Source organism: Acomys russatus, chromosome 6 (genome assembly GCF_903995435.1).
Source record: "Acomys russatus chromosome 6, mAcoRus1.1, whole genome shotgun sequence".
Lineage (NCBI taxonomy): Eukaryota > Metazoa > Chordata > Mammalia > Rodentia > Muridae > Acomys > Acomys russatus.
The window spans coordinates 4321296-4333746 of record NC_067142.1 but is presented as its reverse complement, the minus strand read 5'-3'; the positions used below and the strand labels follow the sequence as shown (position 1 = coordinate 4333746).

Here is a 12451-nt window from a genome sequence, read left to right as displayed (position 1 = left end):
CTCTGCTACATATATAACTTGAGGCAAGCCTGCAATGCAGGAGTTCTTGTCTCAAAACGAACAAAACCGCCAAACCTAAAAAGAAAACAAATGTATGATGTTTGCTTTACACACCATTCTTGGCCACATGCTCAAATTAAAACCCCATGTTACCAGAGTGGCGAAGTGATTTCAATATAACAATAAAAAGAGTTCACTCAGTTGGTGAATATCTGTGCTAACAGTTCCAATGTTATTTGTGAGAGTTTGCAGCTGAGAAGGCTATTATTGGTTTGGAGCATCTGAGGTGATTCTCCTTGTCTCGAGCCTTATTCACAACCCAGCTCCTAAAGTGCTGTTTCACCCTGCTAACATCTCTTAAGCTGTTCTCTCACCACTGACAGACTTACCAGGTGCCAGCATTCCCAAAGCCAAGGGTGGAAGCTGTAGAATAACTGCTGTAGCTGACCCGTGTCTCACAAGTAGCTGAAACAAGATCTCATTTCATCAGTGTCACCCAATAGTCCTGAATGGTCCATGGTTCAGGCAACTCTTTCCACAAGCATCAAGTGCAAGCTCAGACACTTTGAGCAGCAGTGCGCTTCAGAACTACGCTGAGACATGCCCCAAATCTCTCCAATGCATTATTACCCAAGCAAGCTTCACATTGAATGATTCTCCCACACCATTTCTCTAATTAACCACATGCTCAGATGTGACTCAAATGCGTCCCTTGTTTCCTAAAGGCATATACCTGCCAGCACCACTAAACAGACTCATTAGGTTGTATTTATACATGTAGGTGTGTAGCAGTTTAAGAAGTCATGAATAGCTAGGCACGACGGCGCACACCTTTAATCCCAGCACTCGGGAGGCAGAGGCAGGCAGATCACTGTGAGTTCAAAGCTAGCCTAGTCTACAAAGAGAGTTCAGGACAGCCAAGGCTACACAGAGAAACCCCGCCTTGAAAAAAACAAAAACAAAAAAACAAAAACAAACAAACAAACAAAACAAAGAAGTCATGAGTATAAAAGGGTGTGAGGTGGGCACAGGAGTTGACCAAGGAGTGAAGGGTGGGAATGTCAATAGAGTACTTATATATGAATTGTAAAAGTAAAATTAAAAAATGAAAAGACTGAATTATATGTTTTGACTGAATGTAGTTTCTATTGGGGCAGAAAGTGGGAAACTATAGGAATCGCAAAAAGAAAATGTAAGCCATCTCTAAGCCCCTTGTTCAGAAATAACCCCTAATATGGATTCTCTATTATATTATGCAAATATAAATTCATAATATTTTAACACAGGATTATGATCCTTTTCATAGGTTATTTTCACTTTTTCTGTAGGTCTTGCTCAAGACAATTATCATTCAGTGTCAACATATTGAGGCGCATTAAGTTTCAGGACTAGGCTGCATTTTCTGTAACTGAACTTACTTAGGCAATTTGGAAAATTAAGCATGTATTACAGACAACTGTGTTGAATATTCTTAATATTGGATCACACTGTTAATTTCTGAATCAATATTACTAAAATGAAAATATTGTTGGCATAATATGTTAGGAACATAATAAGACATCCAAATTGATCTCCCAAACGTTGAGCTGGCTTACTCTCACACTTAGGCGTTCATTACAGTATACTAACTGCTGCAGTTCTATTAATGTTTAATGAGGTAGACTAATAATGGTGACTCTTGACTCTGCTTTATTCTCAGTTGACAGTTCCACGAATTGTGTGCACTGTAGTTCTTCATTAAATCTCACCAAGCTGTACAGAATGTGTCCTTAGGCCACCTTCATCTTGGGGACTATGCTTTCCAATACAGGGTTGGTTATAACCTAACCAGAAGACTAGGAAGTGTGACTCTGTGAACTTTTGTCTGATGTCCATCTATAATTTGGAATTATGCTTTTCATGAGGTATAATTGGCTAGAGAGGAATAATTGATTGCACAGTTAAGTAAGTTCTGAAATATGCATCTACCGCTGATGCCATCTGCATACTTGAGGCACAGAACATGGCAGTCACACTTGCAAATTAATTTTCTCTGGAAACCTTGTAACATTTCTTTTTTATTTAAAGAATTTAAAAAATGTAATTAAAATATATTGTTATCATTTTCCCTTTCTTCTCCACCTTCCTATGGCTCCAATGTCCACCTTCTAAAATCAAAGCTCCCTCATCTTTAACCATAGTTGTTTACATATACATATAAGTGGATCAATATACAAATGCAAACTGCTGAGTCCATTCAATTCAGTGTTCCCTGCTTGCATTTGTTTCTAGGGCTGACCAATCAATATAAGATAATCAATCCTGGGGTCCATCCCTGGCAAAGATTAATTCCCACTCTCTCAGCAGTTGCTAATTGTTTGTAGTTTTTCATCAAAGGTGTGGCCCCATGATATTTTCTCTGTCTACATTAGGATGTCAACTGTTGGAGACTTCTTAGGTAGGCATGTTGTTGAGATTTCATTGTTTAGCTTTCCTGTCCTAGCTAGAAAGCACAATCTCACAATAGACTTCTGGGTCCTCTAGGTCTTAAAGTCTTCTTGCCTCTTCTTCTGTGATGTTCACTGGGCTCTGTAACCTTTAATTCCACACCCTATGTTCAGTTTCAGCCACTTACACCCACTCTCAGGCAACCACTGATATGCTTCCTAATTAATTTATGTTGTGAAATACTTTCCATTTTTGTAATGTTCCTATCATTTACTGAACATATTTTTAGATTCTCCTTCATTACTTTATATTATATATTATAATATATACACCAATTATTCCTTTTGTTTCTATGTAATATGTCACTATTTAGACATAATATAATTTGTTGATCTATTCATAATCTTATGGATGTTTGCAGTGTTGTCAAGGTTTGATTACTGTAAATAAAGTTTTAAAGATCACTCATGTTCACATATTTGTTTACTAATGCTTTAATTTCTTTTGACTAACTACAAAGGATTGGAATATTTTGCTTATATGGGAGGTGCAGGTACAACATAAAGGAACTACCAAGCCTCTTATGGTGGCACATGTCTAATTCTAGCACTTAGTAGAGGAGGTAAAGGCAGAAGGATCTCTGTTAGTCTGAGGCCAGCCTGGTCTACTTAGTAAATTCCAGGCCAAGGAGCTACTCAGTAATATACCATGTCAGAGAGCCGACGGAGAGAGAGAGAGAGAGAGGGAGGGAGGAGAGATGAGATTTGGAGCGAGAGAGCGAGATGCGCGAGAGAGAGAGAGGAGCGAGAGAGAAAGAGAAGAGAAAAAGAGAGAGAGAGAGAGAGGCGGAGAGACGAGAGCCTCCTTCCCTGAGGAGAAGAGAGAGAGACGCGAGCGAGAGGAAGAGAAGGAGAGAGAGAGAGAGAAGGAGAGAGACAGAGAAAGAAAGCGAGAGAGAAGAGACAGGACAGAGAATCAAAGAGAGGGAGAGAGACAGAGAGAGCCTCCAATTTGTTTTCCTAAGTAGTTTTTGACATTTAACATTCCATTTAACATCCAAAAGATGTAGTTGCTATACAAGCTAACCAAAATATGTTTAACTATCAACGTTCTTTTACATAAAGTGTCACATGTCCTAATGGTTTTAGTTTACATTTCTCTAAAAACATTGTCAGGTTCAGTATTTTCCACCATGGGAAAATATCTCCTAAAAATTTTCACTCATATTATGCATACTTATATTATATATTGAGAAATACAATGAAAAGAAATTATCAGATATGTGGATTGTAGGGTTTTTTTTTTTTTACAGTTCATGTCTTAGCCTTTCTTCTCACAAAATACTTTTAAAAATTAAAGTTTAATTTTAATGAAGTACCATGTATTATGTGGTTGATGGATGATGTGTTTGCTATCAGTCTAGAACTCTTCATTCAACCCAAGCTTTCAAGAACTAGTTGTGAGTCTTTCAGAAGTATTAGTAGTGTTCAAATATACATTTAGGCATAGGATCCATTTTGAGTTGTTTATCTTGGAACATCCTTTGTAATAGCTAGACTAGTGTCTATGTTGAAATCAATTGACCATGTGTATGATCTGCCTGTCTAGCTTGATGCCGATACCAACACATGATCTTATTACTGTATTTGAACACAATTAAGTCTTGCATGATTATGCTTATGTTTTGAAAACTGTTTTTCTTATTTTAAGGATCTTGAATTTCTCTAAGATTGTCTACTTGTTTCACAGCTTGCTGGGTTATTTATTAGGATTGCATTGATATTTTCAGAAATCTAGAGTGAAATGGCATGCATCTTTCAATCTATGAATAATGTATGCTTCTCCATTTTCACGTTTTTCATATCTTTGCATTCTATTTATAGTTTTCAACATATAGTTTTCTCACAATTACAGTTACACTTATTTTTAGTAACTTTCATCTTATCCTGTTGTTTCACTTAATTTTGATTTCTCATTATTTGTCACTAGTATACAAATACATTTAGCTATTAAATTTCAAACTTGTTTTCTGCAGATATTGAAAAAAATTAGTTTTAATAACTTATTACTTATCTTGTGTCTTTGATGAATACTGACATAATATTATGGAACTTAATAGACAAAAATTTTACTTTGGCTTCAGTTAGAGGGGGTGCCCTGCCCTATCACTGTGAGGAAGGCAACACTATCCCATCATAATTAAGAAGGCATAGAATAGAGGGAGGAAGATGAAATGGCTGGTGACATTGCATCTGCAGACTGGAAGTGAAGGGGGACAAAATGTAGACACAGATAAGGGGCTCTAGGTTTGCCTGCAGTGACCTATCCACTTTAGCTAGGCCCATCTCAAGGTGCATCTCAGCTGAATACCAAGTGTTCAACCATATGAATCTATGGATGACAGTTTACATGTAAGTCACAGTAGGTAGCTTAACTATGGGTTTCATGTTGCTGGATAAAGAGAACACTTGTTATTTCCTAACTGGATAATTTTCATTTGTTTTTCTTGTCTGTTTGGATTGATTATTGACCAGAAGTACCAAATCACACATCATGCTTTTTTTTGATTTGGAGATGAAAGTATGACATTTCTCATCATTAGATGTCAGGTTAGAAAGAAGTTTTCATAAATGTCCTTTTCCAGGTTGAAGGCATCTCCAATTATAGTTTGTTGAGAATTTTCTTTTGAAATGGAGTAATTCCCAAAATAGCTTTCCTCTTGTTGGCTTTGTTTCGCAAAGCTCTGTGGCTGATTTTTTGTGTTTTTGTAAAATCTTGTAACTAAATTTTTTATTAATAATTTACAGAAGTACAGTTTTGACAAAGGAATCTAAAAAGAATTCTTGAGATGCTAGCACATTACCTATAAGAGAAACAGAATGGACATTAGGCATATCTGACCTATGAACTACTTCTTCTATATTTTAGTTGCTGAATTTGGCCTAAAGAGTTCAGTGACACTAACTCCTTAATGTCTGTCTCCATCCTCTGTATAACTCAATGTATCTTTCTTCTGTCAACGTGGGATAAAATCAAACCAACCAGGATACATCATTCCTGGCACCATGGGACAATAAAGAACAAACTACCAGATGGTTAATCTGCAATGTCTTCAAAGAAATAGTGTTCAGAGAAAAGAGGTGGTGGTGGTAAGAACCAAAACAAAATTGTGCTGATCAATGTAGCACTGGCATGTAATCCTAGCACATATGAAACTGAGTCAGGTGGTTCCTAAGTTTAAAGTCAGCCTAGACTTAATAATGAGATGCTTTCCCTTAGTGCCTGCACTATTGGGGTTCTGTTAAGTATATTATCTCCCTGCCAATGCATTCAAGGCTGTTCCCCACTTCCTCTTCTATCAGGTTCATTGTTTCTGGATTTATGTTGAAGTCTTTGATCCACCTGGACTTGAATTTTGTGCAGGGTCATAAATATTGATCTATTGGCATTCTTCTGCATTCAGACATCCAGTTTGACCATCACCATTTATTAGAGATGCTTTCTACTTTCTATCATGTGTTTCTTCTTTATCAAAACTCAGGTGTCCATAGGTGTGTAGCTTTATGTATGTGTTTTCTTTTTATTCCATTCATCAATGTGTCTGTTTTTACGCCAATACCACACAGTTTTTATTACTATAGCTCTGTAGTACAACTTGAAATTAGGGATAGTGATACCTATAGAAGTTCTTTTATTGTTCAGAATTTGTTTAGATATCCTGGATTTTAATTTTCCATATGAAATTGAGAATAGTCTTTTGAAGGTCGTCTATAAAGACTTGTGTACAAATTTTGATGGGTACTGTTTTTTGGGAGGATGATCCTTTTTCTGTGTTAATCCTACTGTTTGTCTTACTGCTGTAGCTGAAACTTTAAGTACTATGCAGAGGAGTAGTTGAATGAAGATAATGGACAACCTTGACTTGTTCCTGACTTTAGTGGAATTGCTTTGAGTCAACCTCCATTTAATTTGATTTTGGTTATAGGGTTGCTATAAATTGCTTTTATTTTGTTTAGACATTTTGCTTGTATCTCTAATCTCTTCAGTATTTTTGTCATGAAGAGGTGTTGGGTTTAGTCAAAGAATTTTTCAATGTTTAGTAAGATGATCACTTTTTTTCAGTTTATTTATATGGTGGACTACATTTACATTATTTTATCATGTTGAACTATCTCTGAATCTCTGAGATGAAGCCTATGTGATCATGGAGAAAGATCTTTTTGATGTTTTCTTGGATCTGGTTTGTGACTATTGTAGAGTATTTTTGCATCTACGTTCATAAAGGAAATTGGTCTGTAAATCTCATTCTTTGTTGAGTCCTTACATGTTTGGGTATCAGGGTAACTGTGACCTCATACAGTGAATTGGGCAGTGTTCCTTCCATTTCTATTTTGTGCAATTATTTGAGAAGTATTGGCTTTAACTCTTTGAAAGCCTTGTAGAATTCTGTGCTTAAACTGTCAGGGCCTGGTCTCTTTTTGGTTGAGAGACTTTTAATGACTCCTTCTATTTCACTAGGAATTATAAGTCTATTTAAATTGTTTATATAATCTTGATTTAACTTTGGTAAGTGGTACCTATCAAGAGATTTATCAGTTTCTTTTAGATTTTCCTATCTGGTAGATTATATGTTTTTAAACTATGTTTTTTATGATTCTCTGGATTTCTTCAGTATCTGTTGTTATGTCCCCTTTTACATTTCTTATTTTGTTAATTTGGATATTCTTTCTCAGTATTTCAGTTAAGTTGGGTAAGGGTTTTCCTAGCTTATTGAGTTTCTCAAAGAACCAACTCTTGGTTCATTGATTCTTTGTGTTGTTCTTTTTTTTTTATTTCATTAATTTCAACCTCCAGTTTGATTACTTTTTGCAATCTACTCCTCTTAGATGTGCTTACTTGTTTGTGTTCTAGAGCTTTCAGGTGTGCTATGAAGCTGCTAGTATAAAATCTCTCTGATTATTTTCTTTAATTTACACACTTTGTGCTATGTACTTTCCTGTTAGCACTGTCATCTTTTTTCCCCATAGTTTGGGTATGTTGTGTATTCATTTTCATTAGATTCTAGAAGTCTTTAATTTTTTTTCTGTCTTGACCCAGTTTTCTTTCAGTAGACAGTTGTTCAGTTTCCATCAATTTGCAAGCTATGCTGTTTCTGCTGTTGCAGATATCCATCTTTAATCTGTGATGTTCTAATAGGATGCAGGGTGTTATTTCATTTTTTTAATCTGTTGAGGCTTGCTTTCTGTCAGAGTATGTGGTCAGTTTAGGAGAAAGTTATGTGATATGCTGAAAACAAGGTATGATCTTTTGTGTTTGGATAGAATATTCTGTAAATATCTGTTAGTTTCATTTGCTTTGTAATGCTAGTTAACATCAACATTTCTGAGTTTCATTTTTGTCTTGATAACCTGTCCATAGGTCAGAGTTGGGTATTGAAATCTCTGATTCTCAGTGTGTGAGGGTCAATATGTAATATAACCTGTAATAATGTTTCTTTTATAAATGTGGGTGCTGTTGTGTTTGGGACATAGATGTTGAGAGTTAAAACATCATCTTGGTTGGTTTTTTCCTTTCATGAATATGTAGTGTCATTCCCCAATCTCTTCTGATTGATTTTATCTTGAAGTATATTTTGGTAGATATTGAAATGGCTACACTAGCTTGTTTCTTAGGTCCATTTGCTTGGATTATCTTTTTCCAACCCTTTATCCTAAGGTAATGTCTATTCTTGATATTATCTTGATATCCTTGTTGAGGTATATTTCTTGTATTCAGCAGGTAGATGGGTCCTTTTTTAAAATTCATTTGGTAATCTGTGTATTTTTATTTGGGAATTGAAGTCAGAGATAACAATGACCAATGATTAATTGTTAATTCCTGTTTATTTGTTGTTGTTGTTGCTGCTGCTGCTGCTGTTGCTTTTGGTTGTTTTGTTGATAGTGTGTATGTTTGTGCATGTGTGATTCCATTCTTTTGGGTCTGGTGGTATGATATTATATATTTCTTATGTTCTCATGTGTGTAGTTAACATCCATGGTTTGAATTTTTTCCTTCAGGCACCATTTGTGAATTTTATATATAAAATTTATTTAAATTTGACTTTATCATGGAATAGTTTATTTTCTCCATATATGGTGATTGGAAGTTTTGCTGGGAATAGTAGTTTGGGGTAGCCTTTGTGGTCTCTTAGAGGCTGCAGCACATCTGTCAACACCTTTCTGGCTTTTAGAATGTCCATGGACAAGTCAGATGTAATTCTAATAGGTCTGCCTTTACATGTTACTTGGCCTTTTTCTTCTGCAGCTTTTTATGTTTTTCTTTGTTCTGTATATTTGGTGTTTTGAGTGTTATGTAGCCAGGGGACTTCCTTTTCTGGTCCAATGTATTTGATGTTCTATATGCTTTTTGTACCTTTATAAGCATCTCCTTCTTTAGATTAGAAAAAAATGTTCTTCTATGATTTTGTTGTGAATATTTTCTGAGCCTTTGAGTTGGTATTCTTCTGCTTCCTCTATTCCTATTATTTGTAGGTTTGGTCCATTCATAGTGTCCCAGATTTCCTGGATGTTTTGTGTCAGGAAATTTTTAGTTTCAACCTTTTTGTGACCACTGTACCCATTTCTTCTATCACATCTTTAATGCCTGACACTGTATTTCATTTCTTGTAGTCAGCTGCTAAAGTTTGCCTTTGTAGTTACTGTTAGAATTCTTAAATTTTTCATTTCCAGGATCTCTTGTTTCTTTATTGCTTCTATTTTGATTTTTACATCTTGAACAGTTTTATTTGCTTCCTTCAACTTTTCTCTCTCCTTGGCTTTCTTTAAGAAATTTATCAATAAATGTCAACACAACTGAAATTTAAAAAATTATCAATTTCTTTCAATTGCTGGATTTCTTTAAGGTAATTATTCATTTTATTTTCTCTTTAAGGACCTCTATTATCTCCATATAGTTGGTTTAAGTTGTTTTTCTTGTGCTCCAGCTATTTTGGAATGTTCAGGACGTGCCATGGTAGGATAGCTTGGCTCTGGTCATGGAACCCAAACCATAAATAAATAACTAAGGGCAACTAGAGAATGCTGATATTGGGAGAAATAATACCCCTCCATGAATCCTCAATTTTGTTATCCACTACAACTACCAGGCCTGAAATCATATACATATATATAACACTAAATACACTGAGAAAGTTACATTTACATTTACATTGTGTGTGTGTGTGTTTGTTTCTTTGTAACAATATCAATTTTAAAAAAGAGCTCATGAGGTTAAGAGGGAGAAAGATAGAAGGCATGGAAGAGGGCAGGAAAAGGAAAAGAAGATATAAAAGAAAATAATAATATTTTAAGTCCAAAAAATAAAAAGTTGATTAAAAGCCGGGCATGGTGGTGCATGTCCTTAATCCCATCACCGAGGTAGGCAGAGACAGGTGGATCATTGAGAGTTTAAGGCCAGGTTAGTCTATAAAGCAAGTCCAGGACAGCTAAGACTAAACAGAGAAACCCTGTCTTGAAAAAAACAAAATGAAATAAAAGTTGAATAAAAATGTTTTTTAACTGTGGAGAATATTCTGACCATTGGCTAGATCTGGGAAGGGGTTTAAAGTTTACCTCCTGTATTGTCCTTGGCTGGTGCCTTAGTTTGAGCGGGACCCCTGGGCCCAAATCTGCCTATCATATTGTCCTACTTGTAGATTTCTAGGACCCTCTGTATCCTTTTATTTTGCTGTTCTCCCATGCGTCTCTCATTTAGAGTCCCAATAGGATGCCTTCCCCTCTGTCCCAGTTTCCTGGTAAGTGAAGGCTTTTGTGGGACATGCCCCTTGGGCTAGTATGCAGATATAAGTGAGTATATACCATTTGATTCTTTCTGCTTCTGGGTTAACTCACTCATTATGATCATTTCTAGCTCAATCCATTTATCCACAAATTTGGGCCCAGGGGTCCCGCTCAAACTAAGGCACCAGCCAAGGACAATACAGGCGGTAAACTTTAAACCCCTACCTAGATCTAGCCAACGGTCAGAATATTCTCCACAGTTGAGTGGAGAGTGTGATATAACTTTCTCACGTACTCTGGTGCCTCACATTTGACCATGTCCCCTGGAGGGGGAGACCTGGTGGCACTCAGAGGAAGGACAGCTGGTAGCCAAGAAGAGACTTGATACCCTATGAGAATATACAGGGGGAGGTAATCCCCCTCAGGAACAGTCATAGGGGAGGGGAATAATGGGAAAATGGGGGGGGGGAATGGGAGGATACAAGGGATGGGATAAACATTGAGATGTAACAAGAATAAATTAATTAAAAAAAAAATGTTTTTTAAAGGAGTTAAAGTAGAAAGTAGAGAATTGTAACAGGCCTGCCAGAAAGGAAAATGTTCTCAAGAGACATTTGTGTCTTTCAATCTGACTCTCAAAGTATTGAAACAATAAATCCCAAAGAACTGGGAATGCCCCAGGAATCTGTCGGGAGGAGAAAAGGGTACCAGCCACAGAGGAACTTGTGTTCTGGAAGATATTTCACACAGTTGTAACTACTCCCCGGACTTACCTGATAAGATGGAGGATAATGATGGGTCTCAGTGGCAGGCAGGGTCACACTTTGGCTAGGACTGTTTAGATGTGCATATCCTCTATTTAAACTTTGACCTCACTTCAGGACACAGAAAATGTCCTTGGAGTTCAGTATGGTTGTGCACACCTTTACTCCCAGAACTCAGAGGCATAGGCAGGTGGATCTCTGTGAGTTTTAGGCCAACCTGGTCTACAGAGGAGTCCAGGACAGCCAAGGCTACACAGAGAAATCTTATCTTGAAAAACAAACAAAAAACAAAAGAGACCTTGAGGCTTTCAGAGTATTTCTTTTTCCTTCTTGCTAATACTGGCAACACTGAAGGGAAAAAGTTCCTCTTCTTTCCACTTAAAAAGTAACTAGAAGTAGATGCTAGTTTTTATCAACTGATGCACATCACTGACATAGGACTGATATAATTATCAAACAACTTGAGATACACCTAGAAATGACAGAGGTACTGTGTCCTCAGAAAGAAGGACAGAAACAGCTGGTTGAGTGTTTAAGAACTCCATTTTTATTTTTTTATTTTTTATTTTTTTATTTTTTATTTTTGAAACCAGAGCATTTATTTTATGGCTGCTTGAAATCTTCAAGATGAACTGGATGCTGCAACAGCTGCCCTCTTGGGTTTAGGTGTTGTTCCTTCACGGAATCCATGTCTAAATCTCCGGTAGACAATTTTTAGGTGTCTCATCCGCCCGGTCCCGGTTGTGTTCCGCCTCTTAGCCTTGGCACTCCAGTTATACTTTCTCTTGCGCTTGGCAGGGTAGCCACATTTGCCACAGGTCGACTTCTGAAGGTGGTAGGCCTTGGAGCCACAGCGGCGGCACAGCATGTGCGTCTTATTGCGACGCTTCCCAAAGGATGACGTCCCTTTCGTCATCTTGCTTCTACCGCCGAGGCCAAAGAGACCGGAAGAGCAAGAACTCCATTTTTAAACCTGATAAAATAAAGAATCTTACAGGATATATTTGTTTAACTTAAATTATTTTTAACATGGGGTTGTACTTTAAGGGGAGAGTCCCAGTGGACAAAAGGTTACAGTGGTGGCTTGGGAAAGTACAGATATCAGGAAAATGGAGGGTGAGCAATTAATTTTATGCCAATTGTCTTTTCACTGTATGTTCTGCCTCTGTAAGAAATATCTTTCATAAATAATGCATTCTATTTTTTCTGTTATATAGAACAATATTTCTTTATTATCAGTGGATTCACTGGAGACTATTCTCAGAATATTTTTATCTGAATACGTTTGATGTGACTTGATGCTTTTCCTTTTCTAAGGCTTTTATCTCTAGACATTTCATTTCCACCCTCTCTCATACATACATACATACATACAAATACACACACACACACACACACACACACACACACACACACACACACACACACTTTGCCATGGGGTAGAATTCGTTTACTCCAAATTTCCTGAACCATTGTAGAGGC

General features: G+C 36.7%; 1 protein-coding gene across 1 annotated transcript; it reads right to left on the bottom strand.

Moving 5' to 3' along the window:
- Positions 1-11553: 11553 nt before the first annotated feature.
- On the bottom strand, positions 11554-11918 carry LOC127190954 (60S ribosomal protein L37-like). The gene has a single exon (XM_051148213.1). It carries the CDS (start codon positions 11883-11885, stop codon positions 11592-11594), a length of 294 nt encoding a protein of 97 aa, XP_051004170.1. The 5' UTR covers positions 11886-11918; the 3' UTR covers positions 11554-11591.
- Positions 11919-12451: the final 533 nt, after the last annotated feature.